The following is a 21,361-nucleotide window of genomic DNA, read 5'->3' on the forward strand; positions in this document are numbered from 1 at the left end:
AACAAATTAATTTAATTGTCAACTGTCAGTTGTTAAATATGACAAGAGAATTGACTGACAGCGACATCTCTGGATTGGAATGGTAACTAATTTGCTGTCTTAACCTTGACAATTTACGTGAAACGTCTATGAGTATGTATGGTTTGTGCTTATATACTACATTCGCTCTCGTGAGATTTTTTTTGACACTGACGTTAGTAATTTCTTTTTTGAAAAATTCAGTTGTCAGAAGTGACTGGAAATTACTACAAAACCAACGCACCTGCTCATATCCAATATTATTAATAGTAAACAGACATAAAAATAACATAAACCTTACGCCAATCAATATTTATTTATTTAAACCATTAAATGTATTGATAGCAAATGAGAAAATTATTTATTGTACAAAATAAAAATATTTTGTAGAAATAAACTTCACAAAATTTTATGAGATTAGTAGACACTCCCACTATTTCTAATAATTCTTCTTTTTTTAATGAAAGATTAAGTTGATTTGAGTTGATTTTAACAGTTAATAGTGTGAGGTAGGAATTTTTGTGTTGTACGTTTCCTATTCCGAATGTCTCAAAAAAAATCTCGCGAGAGCGAATGTAGTATAGCATGTATTATTACAATAAAAACTATCGAGGATACGTGTGAAAATTGCCAAAAATAGCAAAATTCCAATCAAAAATTAGGTTGGAGAAAATGTAACCCTCAAAGTTCAAAATCGGTATACGTTAAAAAAATGCATTTTCTCGGCTCTTCATGGAGCAATTTCCTTCATTATTTTTTTGTTCCCTAATAACTCGAGTAGAGCCATCGAACTAACGCATTATTAAATGTCAAACTTGCTTTTGTTTTGTTATAATAGATTAATTTATTTATAAGAACAGAAAACTACATATTTTTTCCAGTTGTAGGCTTTTTTTAGATAAACTTACTACAAGTGTACCTTTTAAAGTTAAAAACATAAATATTCTCATTTGAAAGCTGTATAATTATTTAAACAATTTTTATTTAAACAAATTAAAATTTTGTGTTATAATAAATAAATTAATTTATTATAACAAAACAAAAGCAAGTTTGACATTTAATAATGCATTAGTTCGATGGCTCTACTCGAGTTACTTGGGAACAAAAAAAGAATGAAGGAAATTGCTCCATGGGAAGCCGAGAAAATGCATTTTTTTAACGTATACCGATTTTGAACTTTGAGTGTTACATTTTCTCCAACCTAATTTTTGATTGAAATTTTGCTATTTTTGGCAATTTTCACACGTATTATCCATAGTTTTTATTATAATAATGTATGTTATGAGTATATTAAGGATATTAAAATTGGTGTGGAGAAAGAGGACAAAAATAAAAAGGTGATGGTTTGAAAATTATCGTCCTATTGTTTATATCTTTGTTGTAAATTCCGGTCAACTTTGACCGGTTGTATCTCAGGAACTACTCATCATAATTAAACGTTTTTTCTTTTAAAAGAAGCGTTCTGCCACTGCTTTTCGAATACCGTTTTTACAATTTAATTTAGTTTAATATTTCCCGAGATATTCTATTTGTTTATAAGCCAAAAAATTCTTTATAATTTTAAAATATTCCTGAGGCCGCTTAAATAGTTCAATTTCAATTCTATAAAGTACATTAGATAGGTATAGTGCCTTTTTATGAAAAAATCATAGTTATTCTTATGCACCATAATTATTGTCGTTATTATAGCGACCGTAAATTTTTAATTAACAATTCAATTGTTGCTAAACGGTTCATTCAATTTCCATCGGCTTCTGGAATTATAATATATACAAAAAGGGCTTTTACACTACCAAGCTATTTAATTATTGATTAACAATTACTTATCTAAAATTTTAGTTGAAAATTAAAGATTTTGTTGGAAAAACCCGCTTTTTCCGGGGAAAGTTTTCGTCGAAGTGAATCGGGAAAAACACGTCTCTATGCAGAATTTAATTCCGGTGAATTTTTATTTGAGTGTTTTTGGTGTAAAATTGAAATCTTTGGAGTTATAGAGCAAAAATTGAAAAAAACACGATTTTCGGGCGCCATTTTGTTTATAAAAAAAGTAGCACACTATCTGCGGACTTTGCATACCTATATTATTAATATATACCATCATAAGATTCGATTCCATCAATAAAATTGCTGGTAAATAACTTTTCCCAAAAATGGCCTATTCTCCGATAATCAGCCCAGACTATACCCAGTTCCATTTCATTTGCGCAAATAAATGATAATAATCGTATATATTTACAATAATTTGTATTTGTTTTATATTTTTAGACGGCGTTGTAGATTTGCTTAAAATAGCCAAGCAACGTGACCAAGAACAAAAAATTACAGTTGTTGCAGGGAGATGTATAAATAATACAAATAATTTGATCTCATCATCATCAGTGGTAGCATATAGGTAAGTTTAGTAAAATCGTAAGCAGAGAGCTGGCCACATCTCGCTCTGATGATAACACAGGGATGAAAAGCGTATAAGCGAATTGAGGCCTATAGGATCAAAACTTGCTAGATCTATTTCTTGAAATTTTTCAGGAGGCTAAAAAACATTAAAAATATAAATTTCCTAAAAAGTATCCGGCATTTCTTAAACAAAGTGGCAACAATGAATGTCATAAAATGGCACACTAATTTGATATAGAGTCATTTTTCTGCATGCCCCTTACATCTTCAGATATTTGTACTTTTAGTTTGGATTTAGAAGATTTTGATTCTAGGACTACATAATATTGCTCATTTTCACCTGCTTTAAGGCGCAATTAATGTACTAAAAGTAGGTATTGAACCACTTTGATAGGAAAATATACAAAATGTATACAAAAAAAAAGAATTATGTATTTTATTGTTCATAAAACTATGGACATAACAGGTTTTGATTCTACGTTAAGATTTCAGTGGCATTTTGAAAAGGATTTAGAAGGTTTTGAGCCGAAACCTTATGCCTGTAGATTAATAGATACTTGAACTTTGAAACTGTGTAAAAAAAGAAAAAACGAAAAATTTTGGATTTAGCAGGTTTTGATTCTGCTGGGCTTAATTGTGGTGCTCTGTATTGGAATTAAATTAAAGCTTAACTGTCTTCTGTATTTTTCCTTTACTCACACAATTGTGTACTCGAAATCAATTCGCTGAAGTTTTTGCCTATAGTCCAGAAAGCCACTGCGCATCCGCTAGGGAAAATATTCTAATTCGGATTTTTTGCACAATCTTACTCAAAAAGGACTCCTTTTAACAAATTTGCATGTTGCCAGGACCAAAAGGTGGTCAAAAATTTTTTAAACGTTTTTATTTTGTTTTTTTCCTAAAATTATTTTTTTTTTAATGGAAAAAAGTTTTTTTAGGTTTTTTGGATCATTCCAAACAGAAAAGGCCTTTAGTGACTTTTCTCTAAAAATAATAGTTTTTGGCATATAAGCGATTAAAAATTGAAAAATTGTTAAATCGGCTATTTTTAAACCTCAAGAACTATGTGAAAAACTGAAAATTTGAATGTTGCCAAGGTAGGTAGATATTCTTTAAACATCGATTGATGAAATCCCGAAGAGTTTTTTTCAATACAATATTCAAAACTCCTTTGTTTTTTAATTGGTAATCAAGCGTGCGCGACACTATTTTCCACCGACATCGACAGTATGGTGCAAATGAAAGGAATAAATTCGCTATTTCGTAAACCGGCGACTTTAAGGAAAAATCCCGAAACAGGTCGATTTTTATTTTTAAGTTATGATATTGTGGCGTATATCTTATACTAGTGACGTCATCCGTCTGGGCGTGATGACGTAATCGATGATTTTTTTAAATGAGAATAGGGGTCGTGTGGTAGCTCATTTGAAAGGTTCTTCAATTTTCTATTCAGTAATGTAAACATTTACATAATTATTTATACAGGGTGTCCTTCTACTTCTTTTTTTTTTCAAATAATTTAATTTAATAAAATTTTTTTGGACACCGTGTATAAATAATTATGTAAATGTTTATATCACTGAATAGAGAATTGAAGAACCTTTCAAATGAGCTAGCACACGACCCCTATTCTCATTTAAAAAATCATCGATTACGTCATCACGTCCCGATGGATGACGTCACTAGTATACCATATATACCACAATATCATAACTTAAAAATAAAAATCGACCTGTTTCGGGATTTTTCCTTAAAGTCGCCGATTTTCGAAATAACGAATTTATTCCTTTCATTTGCACCATACTATCGGTGGAAAATAGTGTCGCGCACGCTTGATTAGCAATTAAAAAACAAAGGAGTTTTGAATAATGTATTGCAAAAAACTCTTCGGGATTTCATCAATAGATGTTTAAAGAATATCTACCTACCTTGGCAACATTCAAATTTTCAGTTTTTCACATAGTTTTTGAGGGTTAAAAATGGCCGATTTCGCAATTTTTCAATTTTTAATCGCTTATAAGTCAAAAACTATAATTTTTAGAGAAAAGTCACTTAAGACCTTTTCTGTTTGGATTGATCCAAAAAAACTAAAAAAACTTTTTTCCATGCAAAAAAAATAATTTTAGGAAAAAAACAAAAAAAAACGTTTAAAAAATTTTTGACCACTTTTTGGTCCTGGCAACATGCAAATTTGTTAAAAGGAGTCTTTTTTGAGTAAGATTGTGCAAAAAATCCGAATTAGAATATTTTACCTAGCGGATGCGCAGTGGCTTTCTGGACTACTAGATAGATTAACGTGTTATTGAATGCAATTTGTAGATTCCTCACGTCAGTTCAGTTATCGTCTGTTTGCATTGCAAATTATAGAAAGAACAGATTTGGGCTGTTACCTGAATTGATTCCAAACGTAAGGAATCTCCGGATTTCGTTTGTTTTATTACTTTTTTCTGTGTATATTTGATTTTATAAAGCTGTAGTGATATTTTTACTTTAGTTGTCTTCTTACAATAAAAAATTTTTAAAACTAAAATAATAAAATATATTTTTAGATGGAGTAAGAAAACCCAAATTTTGCTTGAAACCGAGGACTATTTTCCAAATGGTTTTCCAAAGGATTTCTCCATCCTGATTGTAGCTCGATCCTCACCAGGTAAGTTTCGATTTTCTCTGATGAAAACTTACTTCTTTTTTTAGTCGATTATATTGTTTGCCTTTTGCCTTTTCCTTTGGAATTTCTATTTCGCGTAGCCAAGGCAATTCCACCAAAACGTAGCATGAATGACAAACGGTATGCAAGTTAAGTAGACAGTGTAGTAGTAACAGTAGTATTACTATCGTATAGCGATAATGATAATAAAGAAGATGTGGAAGAAAATGAAATAAAGATAAAATGTAAAAACTCAGAACTGGAAATAAAGCAAACTGTATTATAATTATATACATATCAAGAGATAAAAACTTCGATGGTTTTATTATCATTTTGTATTGCTTCATTAGCAACTAGTATTATTGTTCATATGGAGTAGATAAGAGCAGCATTTGACACGATAGAAAGATAAATGCTTAAGGAAAATAAATGTGCCAAACTCATTGATAAAAATTATAGAAAGTACTTACAAAGAAGTAAAAGGAAGAGTTCGAATAACAGAGGAAAGATCGGAAGAACTTAAATGGAAGAGAAGTAGTAAACAAGGGGCTAGTCTCAGCCCTTTGCTATTTATAATATGAATGAACGCGTTGATAATAAATATTAGAGCAAGAACCAACCAACTACAGACAATAATAGAATACCATAGATTACAACCGGTAACAGTAGAGTCCTGTATGTATGCGGACGACATAGAACTAATAGCAGATTTCAAAAATAAAATGAAGAAACTGATGGATATATGTATTGGTAGAATCAATAGAAGATCTAAAAATGGAAATAAATGAGAAAAAAAGTAAGGTAATGATAATTAGCTGCAAAGAACATAAGGACGAAAATGAAATAAAGATAAAATGTAAAAATTCAGAACTGGAAATAGTTGGAATTACTTTTTACTTTACTATAAAGACGGAAAAATAAAAACTTAAATTATAAGACTGATAAATAACAAATAGAGCAAAGAAATCAAACAAGTTATAATATCCGTTACCCCCAATACTGGGAAAAATAGAACTTACACGAAAGACAAGGATAAAATAGAACTGGATTAATCTGGAAAAACATAACAGCAGGATAAATATAACGGAGACGAGACACCTAAGAAGGATAGTTGAAAAGACAAATTGGAATAGATTAAGCAACCACGAACGAATAATGAATAAAATAGAAAAGAGACAAATGAACTGGTATGGGCATTTGATGAGGATTTAACCCAACAAAATTACAAGAAAACTTCAAGAAGCAAAGAACATCGTATAGCAAGCAATAGAGGCGGGAAAAGTTGATAGTGTAAAAGGAAGGGGAGAAATAAAGAATAAAAAAACGCTTTAAAAAAGAAAAAGTAATAGGTAAATTGTAAAACCTTACATGAATGGGACAAATACTTGTCTAGATGAATGAATATTTATATTTTTGGTAATTGATATTACTTTTTTTAACAAATTTATTTTACTTCTGATTTTTGGTGGAAAAGATTCCCATTAAAAGAGCATTGCCGTTAATCGTTTTGGAAAAAGTAAAAGAAGTTGAATTGCTCATCTCCAGGAGACATTTAAGATTTAAATTGGTGTTGCCTTTTTATGTGATATTAATGAGACTTCTATTCTCTTTTGTTAAGAATACGGCGACTAACAACTTGTAAGTAGATTAACCTACCGTTTCAATTTTTTTTGACAAGAAAAGCTTGAGGAATAATTACGAAGTTTTGTCGTCGGCACTGACTTGAATAATTAGAAATATTCATTATGTAGCGGTTGTCGTTAAACTATAGAAATATAGACATGTAGACATAGAAATATAGAATATAGAAATCTACTTGCAGTATTTTTCAATTGAGAAATCTACAGTGGCCCTATCTATCAACTTTAAACAAGTTTTTGACAGAGTAAAACGAAAAGAAATATAAAAAGCACTATTTGACTAAAAATTAATAAAAATGATAAATGTGACACTTGGAGTAACAGAGACTAGGGTTAAAATAAATGGAATAGAAACAGATAATTTAAGGACAGTGAAAGGGTGCGACAAGGAGACCCACTATCATCACTGTTGTATCTTTTTTGAAATCGTCATCAAAGAAGCCGAAATTAATAGCAATAGACTTGTATCTTAACGAAGACACCAATGCTTGACATTCGCTGATGACATAATGCTGATAGAAAAAACTAGAAGCGATAGCGAGAAAGAAAGGGATATACATAAACGAAGAAATGACTAGATAATTATATGGAATGAAAGAAGAAATTCAAGCGAGAATTCTGGCTATTTAATCGTTGTATATTTACTCTAAACAACGTATTAAGAAGCAAAAGCATATGTAAAAGGGCTAAAATAAGAATATGTAAGACAGTGATGACCTATAGTATTGTATGCCAGTGAAACATGGACGATGAATAAATCCGAACAAGTCATGCTGAAAGTGTTGGAAAGAAAAGTCCTCAAGAAAATATTTGAAGAAAAGATGTGGAATGTGGATAAAAAGACCAAATGTAGAACTAGAGAAGATGTATGGAGAACCGAATATAGTAGGGATCATAAAATCACAAGGACGGAGATGGTTAGGACATATTCAAAGGATACAAAACAGGAGACTTTCCAAAAGAATACTAACGGGAGGAATAGGAGGAAATAAGAAGAAAGGTAGACCGAAAACCATGTGGAAGAAAGATGTTGAAAGAGACATAGAAGAACTTAAAATCACATATTGGAAAAATAAAGCAGCAAGCAGGAAAAAATGGAAAAGAATAATAAACCAAGCTATGGGCCATGTTGATTACATACATATATTATACTGTATGGCTCGTTCATCATGCCATAACTTCTAATGTCACTATTCACTGATTTTTTAATCTTAGGTACATTAGGTACAATATACAGGGTGTAACAAAAATACAGGTCATAAATTAAATCACATATTTTGGGGCCAAAAATAGTTCGAATGAACCTAACTTACCTTAGTACAAATATGCACAAAAAAAAAGTTACAGGCCTTTTAAGTTACAAAATGAAAATCGATTTTTTCGAATATATCGAAAACTATTAGATATTTTTTATTGAAAATGGACTTGTGGCATTCTTATGTCAGGAACATCTTAAAAAAATTATAGTGAAATTTGTGCACCCCGTAAAAATTTTATGGGGGTTTAAGGGAACAAAACCCCCAACTTTTGTGTACGTCTCAATTAAATTATTATTGTGGTACCATTAGTTAAATTTAATATTCTTAAAACTTTTTTGCTTCTTAGTATTTTTTCGATAATGCAGTTTTTATCGAGTTGAGGCTTATTTTTTAATATGTTTACATAAAAATTTTTTGGGGGTTTTGTTCTTTTAAACCCCCCAAATGTTTGTGTACGTTCCAATTAAAATATTACTGCGATACCATTAGTTAAACACCGTGTTTTTAAAACTTTTTTGCCTCTTTGTATTTTTTGGAGAAGGCACCTTTTATCGAGATGTGGCTTCTTTTTTAATATGGTTCAAAATATACCTAAAAATGTAAATCATAAATAAATGTTCATAATATTACCAACTCTCCATAATCGTACTTAACCATATACAAATATGTGGTGGATTTGACAAATATTCAAAATATCTCGATAAAAACTGACTTTTCGAAAAAGTACTAAGAGCCAAAAAAGTTTTAAAAACATTGTTTTTAACTAATGGTGCTACAATAATAATTTAATTGGAACGTACACAAAAGTTTGGGGGTTTAAAGGAACAAAACCCCCATAAAATTTTTATGGGGTGTTCAAATTTTGTACTACCATAAGAATGCCACATGTCCATTTTCAATAAAAAATCTCTAATAGTTTTCGATATATTGGAAAAAATCGATTTTCATTTTGTAATTTCAAAGGGTTGTAACTTTTTTTCTATGCACATTTGTACTAAGGTAAGTTAGGTTCAATCAAACTATTTATGACCTATATTTTTGTTACACCCTGTATATTATGTGAATATTATGGTCCCAAGGATTACGAAGCCTGTGAATAAATATTTCAATATTCTTTAATTCCATTTTTTATTTCAGGTACAGCATATCCACTCTTCACATTGTTTACTGAATACGGTGACGAACAGCTCTATGTTACTTTGGGTGATGATTTAAGTCTTTACTACGAAGATAATGATGAATTACCCGAAGATGATAATCTAATGAATTTTGGAGCAACTGTAAATGATGGAAAGTAAGTCCGGAAATAAATACAATTTAAAGATTAGTTAATATTACTTTGAACAAATTTTTTGTTCAATAATAAAATAAAACATAAAAACATTACTGTTATTAACCCATAAAATATCCAAAACCTGATATGTTTTGCTGTAATATAAACTTCCTCAAAAGAGAAATTAAGTCAAAGTTACCCATCTAGTAATCCGATACTTACATATCTCCTTCAATAGAGAAGGTAATAATCAAAAATATTAATTCCACCTTTATCAGTTGGAAATTTTGATGACCAACCTATTGTTGCACAGGATTCCTATGATCTGGAATTTATGCTGAGAGGACACCGAAGAGTGTCACGGTTAGCTCCGTTAGACACCTTCTTCTTTAGGTGCCATCTCCGCGACGAAGGTTGGCAATCATTATGGCTATTCTGACCTTCGAGGCGGCTGCTCTGAACATTTGCCTTGAGCTGCAACCAAACCATTCTCTCAGATTCTTCAAGCAGGAAACGCTTCTCCTTCGTACGCTTCTCCTACCCTCTATTTTTTCTTGAATTATGAGTCTCAAGATGTTGTATCTTTTGCCTCTCATCACATGTCCGAGATATTGCAATTTCCTTTATTTTATTGTGTTCTTCATTTCTATCTCTCTGCCTATTCTCCTTATCACATGTTCTCGTTAGATACCAGTTAATTTAAATAAACATAGATTCTTGTAAATAAACAATAAAATAAAACAACTTCTTTTTATGATAAAAATAGCACATATTTAATTCCCGACGGAAATTCAAGAAAGTCAAAACCCACTGGTGGATTTGTAAACAATAGTATGTTGTACAACAAGAGAGAAAGAAGACATATTTCTCACGAGCGCAGAAGTTTGTTGGCACGAGCCGAGGCACGAGGCGAGGCACGAGGCGAGTGCCGCAAATCAAGCGAGAGAGAAATATGTCATTTTCTCTCGTGTTGTACACTGTACTTTTTCTATGGATGCGTTTTTGTCAAGAGTTAAAACTTCAAAATTAAATAATTTAGGTGGTTTTAGGTATATTATATGCCTAAATTGAAATAAAATACCTATATACACATAGGTATTTAGTATTCTTAATATTTATATACTTTATTTATTTAACACTATAATTCAGAGTTGAACAGTTGAACAATTGTGTTTGTATTGTGCATGTTACCATGGAAATGGCGATCATATGTATGTAAACCGGCGGTGAACCCGTGAGAAAAAAGAATGTGTGTGTACTTTGTACGCACGTAAGAAGTTATACTTCTATTATAATATAATTTCAACGAAATAAATATACCTACTTAACAGTTACAATACAAAAAATTAACAATAATTACCAAAAATTAACCAAATGCCAAATATTAAAAAAAAAAGAAAAAAGTATGAATCGTCCGGGAATTGAACCCGCAACCTCGCGAATTCTCAATCTCTGGTCCAATGCTCTACCAACAAGGCCATCAAGCCGCATGCTATTGACGTGTCTGATATGCATAGTTACACATCACGGTGACAAGTGAAATATAAGAATAGGTGTTTTATTTTTACGCCCAAGGAAGACAAATCCAAAGGCACAAAATTATAATAAAAAACCTTTTAAACCACATTTTTCAAATTGTGCAAGTTGTATTATTAATATTAATGTTAATAAATGAAATATAAATATTTTGACGTTTCACAAATTGACAATTCACTTTTAACTGCAGTGTCTTAAAATTTTTAAAGCACTAGTGCCTTAAAGTAGCATTTCTAACGCTCCTATGGAATGCTAAAAATTGCATTTTTAACACGTTTGTAGAAAAATATATTTAAAAACACTAATATATTCTTTCCACACCTTTTCTGGACTGATACATACATAAATTAAAACATTTAGTAACTAACTCCATACTGCCTGTGTGCGCATGCGCGCAGATTAACAAAATTTCACCCTCAATGAAATCGCGCCTAAAGAAGTATAACTTCAAAAATATTTCTCACTGCAATGGCCAACTTTTCTCACAGCCTGAGAAATTATTCGTTTTGAATGTATGTAAGTAGTGAGAGAAGTTGCACATTGTATAGCATCCATAGAAAAAAATAATTACAGTTAATTTAGGTAACAACCACGATGTTTTTTAATACACATACACATACTCACCTCAACGTAGGAGAGATAGTTGGTGCGAGAATAAATATGACAGGCCGCTTAATACGCTGCCAGAAAGTAACGGATCAGCGATTAATCAGTACTTAATCGCTCTACGGTTTGGCTTTTACGGTACAAGCTTGGTTGGCCTCCAGGCAATGTCTTTTGACCAGTCAAGTCTCCACAGTCCCCAGATCAATTCTCCGTAGAACTGCCTCTTTGTTACGGCAAGCGACTTTTATATCATTCCGGAGACCCATCTCCTCCTTGATGCCTTGAGGCCTTCGTTGATGGTAGTGGAGAGTAGTGCGAGCGCGTGTGTACGCAGATCTGGTACGTCAACAACGTACAACTCAACATAAGTTTGCAAAACACAGAATATTTAGTGATTAACTCTTTAGTTAATTTTGTGGTTGCGATTGACCATAACGTGAAACACAGATAAAATCGTTTAAATATGTATAGGAGCACTTTTGACAACAGATGGACTAAAACAACAGGAAATTAGACACAAGATTAGGATTGAAAGAGCATTTGTGGACTATATAGTAACGTATGGGAGTGAAGGTGGATTTTAAATGCTAAAGCAAAGAGAGATATAGTAGAGACGGACTATCTTCGAAAGAACGCCCAAATATCAATGTGCAACAGAATTACCAACGAGTCCATTAGATAGAATAAATGCCATATACACGTTAACCGATAGAATAGAAAGGAATAGTTTTAAGTGGGCTGGACATCTACGGATGAATATATTTCCAATACAATATTTAGATGGAATCCGTCAGGAGGAAGTAAAAGAGAAAGACCAAGATAGCCCTGAAGTGGAAATATTAGGAAGGCATTGGAGCTCAGGAAATTAGAGATAGAGGACACTCAAAAGAGTTCAAATGAGGACTAGGGATGAGATTTATAAATTTTAAGCTGTTTACTAGTTATGGCCTAGTTATTTTTGCTTATGTCTATTTTGTTACATTTTATAAATACAGTCGGGAAAATGAAAGATTACCCATGAACGATTAAATCAATCACTTATTTTGTAAAAGACTAAGTTTTCACTCTAATGGCATATAAAACAACATAATGTTACTCTATATCCCACCAGACCGAAAACAATGGGAACCTTCTCTGGTTACACTTCCAAGGCTTCTACAATTTGCAAACCATACGGATGCTGAGACTAAGGAAGATAAGGGAATTTTACAATTTATAATTCACTTCCCATCTGCTCAGCGCGGTAAAGTTCCAACGAGAATGGTTTCCTTCGTACTCCAATCAGAGTAAACATGTAGATCAAAAATGAATAGCCATTTTCAATTTCGTTTCAAAACGAAAATACAGCCGCATCATATTCTAGTCCAATCAGAGAGTGCAGCAAGCACCTCTACCGGTTTCGAAACTTATTAGTCTCTCATCAGGAGGCACATATGCTGCTCTCTCTGATCCAACCAAAACAAACCCCGGCGTGCAGTCACGGATTGCAACGAACAAAATGGCATAGATGCCCTAGTGGCAACTGCTAGCAAAAGACTAAGTTTTCACTCTAATGGCATATAAAACAACATAATGTTACTCTATATCCCACCAGACTGAAAACAATCTTCTCTGGTTACACCTCCGAGGCTTCTACAATTTGCAAACCATACGGATGCTGAGACTAAGGAAGATGAGGAAATTTTACAATTTATAATTCAATTTATAGAAATAGACATCAAATACAAAATTATTGTTATAGAAAAAGACAGCAAATGCAAAATAAGTGATTGATGTGATCGTTCATGGGTAATCTTTCATTTTTCTGATTGTACTTAATCTTTATTCTCAATTAATTGGTTGTGCGTCTAGCGAAAAAAACATTACTTTATCTACTCTATCTCATATTATGTATAAGTTTTTGGTTTGTGAAAACTGTCATTATAGATAGCAGTGCTTGAAGGGTTTAAAGTGTGACTGAAGTAACAATGTATTTTAAATGGGATTTACTTTTTCGCACTGTTTTTGGCACACTTTCATATAATCAAATATCCTTAACTTTCGCGTTGTCATGGTGATGACATAATGAGCAATAAATTACAACAAAAGTTTTGACAGTTTTGTGGTTTTTAAAGAAGTTAGAATTTGTAAATGTCAAAGTTCTAAAAATTGTAGAATAGAAATGAATTACAGTGACGAAGAGTTGCAGTTTTTTTATTTGTGTATCGTAGATAAAATATTGTATGAAACTGTGCGTGAAGTACTTTTTGCGAACTTACGCGATGTATAGCACTCGCACCGCTGTCGCTCGTGCTCTAAACATCGCGTGCGTTCGCAGAACGAAACTGTTCACGAACTGTTTCTTAAATAACTATATTATCGCTTAATTATGAATATTTGGAATCGTATGGAAATAAGCGGTTAAATAAAACAAAATAAAGCGTATTTAAACTTACATACGATCTATTAAGAATTTAAATTCACCAGGTTGCCATCATCCTAACCGTTTCTGTGAAACCGTTATTCAGTTTCTATAATGAATAAAGCCTCCACGCTAACTTCGATCAGATATGTCTTAACGTCCAATGGGAACGATTCTACGAACGTGTTTATCAATAAACCTAATTAATTCCGTAGCTATCAACCTCATGTTATTTGTTAATTCGGAGGAAATTATGAAAAGGGTGCTGGATAGACGTGGGATCATTTAAATCTTAGATAAATGGTAGGAGATTGATTTATTTGCTTACTACCTAAAAGTACTCAGGATGTCCCGCAAGTCAAAGTTTATAGTAAATTGATAATTAAGTTTTTTGGAAATTTGTTTTAAATTAAGCTATTCTATAAAAAGGACCCCGCAGAAACCTTATGGGAAATGGGCGCGTAGCTCCAAAAAATCATGGTTTTAAGATATAAGCCTCTGAAGTTAAAGGTACAGTGAGGACGTTTGAGTTGGAATAAATTCATTTTCTCGAGAATGGGCGACTCTTGAGATAAATTACAAATTATTTCGATTTTTATTTTTAAATTATAATTTTTTGGCATATATATCATACTAGTGACGTCATCCATCTGGGCATGATGACGCAATCGATGATTTTTTTAATAAGAATGGGTCGTGTAATAGCTCATTTGAAAGGTTATTCAATTTTCTACAATTGAGTTGTTTACATTACAATGACTTAATGGCTTAACTCAATTTGCATCCCACGTGTTGGGAAATTCAATACCTTACCTAAAGGCATTATCCTTGTTGCTAGGTATCCATCCTAAGGCATTTTATTTAAGTATGCACCTTTAATGCATCCATATTATATTTAAAGGGTTTTTACCCGAATATTTCTTTGGTGGCTCAGCTGGCATCCAAATCAAAAACGTTTTGTTGTGATGTAGCCCTTAAAGGGATTTTTAATAAAAAATTTGTAGCTTTTACAAAGGATTTGTTCCAATTTTTGTGATTGATGATATACAGCCAACTACAAGAATTTTTTTTCTTTTCCTTGTGAATTTTAATATTTATTTATTGAATAAACATTTTTTCCTGTATTCGGACAACAGTAAAATGTATTTTGAATTAAATAAATTATATACATTCTTGTTTTTGTCTCATTTAATTTAATTCAAAAAAATTTTTTAGGAACCCTGTATAAATAATTGTCAATATTTATATTAGTGAATAGAGAATTGAATCACCTTTTAAAGGAGCTATCACACGACCTCTATTCTTATTTAAAAAAAATCGTCCATTGCGTCATCACGCCCAGATGGATGACGGCACTAGTATGATATATATGCCAAAAAATTATATAATTTAAAAATAATTATCGACCTAATTCATAATTTATCTCCAGAGTCGCCCATTCTCGATAAAATGAATTTATTCCAACTCAAACGTCCTCACTGTACCTATAACTTCAGAGACCTACATCTTAAAACTATGATTTTTTGGAGCTACGCGCCCATTGAGTATTTTGTTCTACATATCAAGGACTACCACAGAACCCAAAATTTCAGAGCATTTCACAGAGAGCCATTTCCCATAAGGTTTCTGCGGGGTCCTTTCACGGAATACGGATAAAACGGTAATAGCTTTCTTTCATGAATAATTACTCGTGACAAATATTTTTTTAATGGCATAGACATTAGTCATTAGTAATTCAGCCAGAGGTGACAAATCTTGGTGTCAGTATTTTGAACCATCCAGTAATATGTCATAGATGCAAGAAAACACGCAATTTCTCGACCACTAAAGAAGCTTACAGTTTAACCTTCTGCATGCAATGTCATGTTAACATCGTTTCGACAATAATAGATCAATAGTTAGATCATAGAATTTACAGAACCTAAAGTGTATATCAATGCAAACTGTGTAACGAAACATTGAAAAAGCTCCATCAAGCAATAAGACGAGAACATCCAGGAAAACTCTCACGTGGTGTCATTTTTCTATACGATAATACTTGGCCTCATGTTGCCAAAGTAATGAAATAAAATCTAAAACAAAAGAAATGGAGGATAGAGCATCCACCCTATATTTCAGATTTATAGCCTTGCGATTTTCATATCTTGGAACTACTAAAAAAGGCAATAAAAAATAATAGTTTTAAATTTAAAGGTGAGACATAAGCGTAGTTTGGCTGTAGCTCAATTGAACTTTTCAGATGCATAAAATCAAAATTATAATTGCTAGAATGATTTACAATCTCCAATAGGGTCTGAATCTGAAGAAGAATGAATATTACAATCCATACTACCTGTACTTAAACATTACTGTTGTTAAGTCAACCGTTTTAATATATTGAATCAGTTAAAACGCGAGGGCCGGAGTAGCTCAGGCGGTAGGATGTCTGACTCTCATGCTGGTAGGTCGGGGTTCGAAACCCAGCGCAGGTGAGAACAGCTAGACATTTTAAAAATGTCTATAGGACCCAGGTCGACTCAGCCTGAATAAAATGAGTACCTTGGGTAAAACCTGGAGTAATAATAGGCTGTTAAAGCGTAGCACTGGCCCTGTTACCTTCCTTGCAGTGGCGGTTCGTCAGAGGAGGTAAGGGAGGCTTAGCCTCCCCATAAATTTTTTACACACGCTACACTGTTTTGTTTATCTTGTCTCTCATATTATCACTAAATATCCATACGCTCGGAGCATTAGCATTAGAACGTATGATTGTGTCTCAGTTTTTTCATTAATATTGTAAGCAGGACCCTGGGTTATCCGAGATTCATTAACGGAGGCGGGAAGCGAGCCAGCCTCAGTTGCTAATGCTCCGCGTAGGGCAGCAGCGTTTAAGGAGACCCGGCCTACTAAACAGTGCCATCCAAGGTGCCATCACACGCTGCCCGGAGATTTAGCAAGGGAGGCTGGCTGGCTTCTCGCCTCCGTTGTGTGCATCTGGCGACAACGAATTTTAGGGTCCTGACTAAAAACAATGAAAAAACTAAAAGTGCGAATTTTGTGATGAAATTTGGTATGTGGGATTAGAATAATATTTGGAACAACTTGTTCAAATAACTTTTTCCGATATCTGTAACGCAAAGCAAAATATCGGTAATTTACCGTGTTTTTGGATTCGCCGTAGGCCGCGTGTAGAATTAAAAAAATTCAGTTGAGTATCTTAAAAAATGTGATTCTTTATGGACTGCAAAACTTCAAATCTGTATTTATTTTGATATGCATATCTACTTACAAAGGCAGAATTTGTTGACAAATAAACGACACAAACTTTGCTATTACACTTTTACCATTCGACTAACTATTTTTAAAATGATATGATATGAAATTATGAATTATGATGATATGTATAATGAAATGTAAATAAATAATGGTCAAAAAATGGGATCTTAAATTACATTTTTTTGCCGCATTTTTTTTGCTAGTGCTTGTCTAGATATTTTACAGTTAGCTATAGCCTCCATTATTGTAAAAATCACGAGTCGCCACTGCTTCCTTGTATACCGTAGGCCCTAGATAAAGCAGACTACCCTGCTATAATCAAAAAGCCGCGTGAGCGGTAAAAAAACTGTTATTATTAGAGACTATTATAATATGTATATTATCAGTTAAAACCTTTTTCTAAATAAATACAGTCGGAAAAATGAAAGAATACCCATGAACGATCACATCAATCACTTATTTTGTATTTGCTGTCTTTTTCTATAAATAACAAACGTGTGTTATAGAAAAGAACAGCAAATACAAAATAAGTGATTGATGTGATCGTTCATGGGTATTTTTTCATTTTTCCGACTGTAAGTGATATTTACGGTTTTTTATTTGTTGTTAACTCTTTAATGTTATTGCAGATGTTATTGAGCAATTCACTACACAACTCAATTTATCCGATTTATACAGAGAAATGCACTCGAGAACATGGCTAGTACATTAAATTAGGAAACAGCAAGACAATTGATCGATAACACTAAAGTACAAAACTACAATATTCAATTTCTGTAATAATAGGTTCCTGTAATTTATAATTCAGGGAAAGCCCGAACATACACCGAATATTGTATGCTTCGTGGTAAAATTAATCACTTTCAGAATTCTGGCTATGTACCTAGTTTGAGTATGCATAGTCCATTAAGAGGTGGTTTAGAGCAGTAGAAATATAATGACAATCGTTATAATAGTAGCCAATTTTCGAATTATGTCAATATAACTACCTAATAAGTATACAGTGCGCTTCTCAAGTATCAGTATTTTGAAATTTATCAAACTAAAACTAAAAAAAAGTTTGGAAAACTTAAAAATAAATTTGAATTGAGATTTTGACTCATTTTCCATAAAGTCTGTAGTCTGCCGGATTATTAGATATAGTCCGTAGTTTAACCTATCGCAATTGAACATTAAACGGTCAAACATTTTGGAATAGTAACAGCAACAAAATCGCGCAATAATTTAGAAATATTCTATAATACAAATTCAGTAAAATCTCATTATTCGGATGTTTTGGGGGCGTTGATCACGAATATCATGACGGCGATGTTCTTTGATGCACTTGTTGCCAGAAAGGTCTTCGTTTTCTTAGTCCAAGTAATGAAGCTAAAAATAGGACAAAACCTCGCAATCTTTACAGAATGGATCGATTTGCTTGAAAATTTGAGAATAAGTAGTGGATTGTCCAAGGATCAAAATCTATATCATGTCAAAAGGCGCTTTTACCATGGGGGTGGTTGCCACCCCATCTCGAGGGTGGAAATTTTTATTATATTTTGACCGCAAGAGTTGGTAAAAACATTCATTATAAGCAAAAAACGTTTTATACATTTTTTTGATAAAATTAATAGTTTTCGATTTATTCGCTATCGAAAGTGTTAGTTTTATATCGAAAAAATCAAATGTTTTTAATCAGTTTTCTGCCAATAACTCAAAAAGTTTTCGTTTTATCAAAACAACTTTACTAAACAAAAATGTACCTTTTGAAAAAATAAACAAAAACGTTTTTTTTTTATTTTTTTTAAGACCAATAGTCATCGAGCTATACTTTATTATATGTTGGCTCTTCTTCGTCAAATGCTAAATATAAGTTTCAAAGTCAAAGGACGGGAAAACTATGCATTTTTCGAGGATAACTTGTTGAAACTAATTTAAAGTATTTAAAAAATGTATATCCAGAAATAAAAAAAAATCTCTAGCTAAAAAAATTAAGTGACTTATAATGAAAAGAATGTCAGTATCTATTTTTTCAGCAAAAAAAGTGATCGTTAACAGCCCCCTAATCACCACCCTAATTAAAATTTGTCATTGACCTGATTTTTTTTCTTGATTTATGTATTGTTAATAGGTTCTAGAAGTTTGATCGGCTTAGAATGATTAGTTTTTAAAAAAATGGAGTCAAAAGCGAATAACGGAGTTTTGTGGTTTGGTAAGAAATATTAGTTAATTCCCAAGAACCTAGTTTGCAAAAATTTTTTTGCAGCAAAAATTGAGTGAGCTATTGACAATTAAAACTTGTAATATCATGCAAAAACCACCTTTACCAACCCTTTCAATGCCACCTCTTTTTGTGACTGAGAATTTTACAAGGGGATTTAATATTAATTGCCTTATAGATCTTGTAAAAATCTACAAAATTCTTTTTTAACGAACATTCTAAGATAAAAAAATAAAAAAGTTACGGTTAAAAAATTTTGAAAAAAAAAAAGAAGAAATCCATTTGGAAGCATAATAATGTAAGTTAACGGTGTTTTTAGTCATTGGCCTTATTTATTCTTTTTTATTTATGTATTGTTAATAGATTCTAGAAGTCTGACTGGCTTAGAATGATGAGTTTTTAAAAAAGTGAAGTTTAAAGCGAATAACGAATGTTTGCAATTTGGTAAAAAATGCCATTTTCTTCAGAATAGAAAGATTAGCATCAGAGATATGAAAAAATGTTTAAATATGAAATTGTAGATAATTTAATTCCCAAGAACATGGTTTGATAAAATTTGTTCTACGGCAAAAATTTAGAGAATCGTAAATGAGTATATCGTCAAAAAACATTGATTTTTTAGATATAAATCTAACACTTTCAATAGTGAATAAATCAAAAACTATTAATTTCATCAAAAAAATGTATAGAACATTTTTTGCTTAGAATGAATGTATTTATTAACTTTGCGGTCAAAATATAATAAAAAATTTCCACCCACGTGTTGGGGTGGCAACCACCCCTATGGTAAAAGCGCCTGTCGGCATCATATAGATTTTGATCCATGGACTATCCACTACTCTTTTTCAAATTTTCAAGCAAATTGATCCATTCTGTAAAAATTGCGAGGTGAAAAACTTTGGTTCCTGGACTATCTGGAGTTTCGTCAAAATTAGATACAAAATCAGTATTTAATGCCATTAATCGATAGATTTTTGGGTCGCTGATTACGAATATTATGGCGGCAATGGTCTCCGACGCACCTGGTTACCAAGACAGGACTCTTCTCCTTGCGTTTTGTAGAAAATCCATATATAATCAGTGCATTCTCATTACTCGGAGGTCTTTGGGATCGCTGAACACGAACAGCATGTCGGCGTTGTTTTTCACAAAACTCCTGGAGACGATAAGTAATACCAGGTACCTCGGTGACCATAGCCGTCATGTAATTCGTGTTCAGCGTCCCCAAAAGCCCTTGAGTAATGAGCTTTTATTGATTTTGTATCGAATTTTCATAAAACACCACATGAGACCCATTAAGAATACGAGGCGTCTCGGAGGCCATCACCGACGTGATATCAGTGCTTGGCGACCCTAAAAACCCCGAGTAACCAGTTTGCATTAATCTTGTATCCAATTTCCGTAAAACTCCAAGAGATGTGGTCCATTCTCTGCACCAAGTACCTTGGAGACCATTACGGTCCTGATATTCGTGTTTAGCTAGTCCAAAAACCCCCGAATAGCAAAATTCATCTTATTTCCGTCAATTATTTTTCTCCTGTGGACATAGTAACCCGCGTTGGGAGTGTTCTGTGGTCTCTTTCTTGTCGTTTCCCCATTACTGAGGATCGTGATTTCTTCCAATATTCCTAACAATGTTTCTCCATTGGTCTCTATCTTCAGCTGCCTAAGAGCTTCGCAGAATGAGTTTCCAGCTGAATTCTTTATTTGGTCGGACCATCTAGTTGGTGATCGACCTCTTAATGTTCTCCCCGGAACGTTTTCAGAAACAATTAATCTTTCCAAACTGTCGTCACCTCTGCGAACCAAGTGAGCAAAGAATTGCAGAATTCGTTGCAGACATATTGTGGACAGCCTTTTTAATATTGAGTTGGTTTAGAATCGAATCGTTTGTCCTATGAGCTGTCCAAGGTATGCGCAGCATTCTTCTCCAACACCACATCTCAAAGGTATCAATTTTTTGGCGCTCGTATGTGCGAAGAGGCCAAGTCTCTGCTCCGTATAGAAATATTGAGAATACAAGGGCATTCACCAGTCTCATCTTGATATTTTGAGAGATAAATATGTCTTTCCAAACTTTAGTTAGGCGACTCATCGCATTTTTTGCCATACCAATACGTCTCCGAACTTCCGCT

The 21,361-nt window shown here is 32.6% G+C and overlaps 1 protein-coding gene across 1 annotated transcript in view; it reads left to right on the forward strand.

The window, feature by feature from the left end:
• LOC126887488 (collagen alpha-1(XI) chain-like) overlaps positions 1–21,361 on the forward strand; it is a 133,860-nt gene that overhangs the window by 56,899 nt on the left and 55,600 nt on the right. Inside the window, exons 3-5 of the mRNA XM_050655059.1 lie at positions 2,284–2,410; positions 4,962–5,062; positions 9,096–9,252. Coding sequence (XP_050511016.1) covers positions 2,284–2,410; positions 4,962–5,062; positions 9,096–9,252 — 385 coding nt within the window. The remainder of the gene's footprint in view (positions 1–2,283; positions 2,411–4,961; positions 5,063–9,095; positions 9,253–21,361) is intronic.

The sequence above is a fragment of the Diabrotica virgifera genome, chromosome 6 (genome assembly GCF_917563875.1).
Source record: "Diabrotica virgifera virgifera chromosome 6, PGI_DIABVI_V3a".
NCBI lineage: Eukaryota > Metazoa > Arthropoda > Insecta > Coleoptera > Chrysomelidae > Diabrotica > Diabrotica virgifera.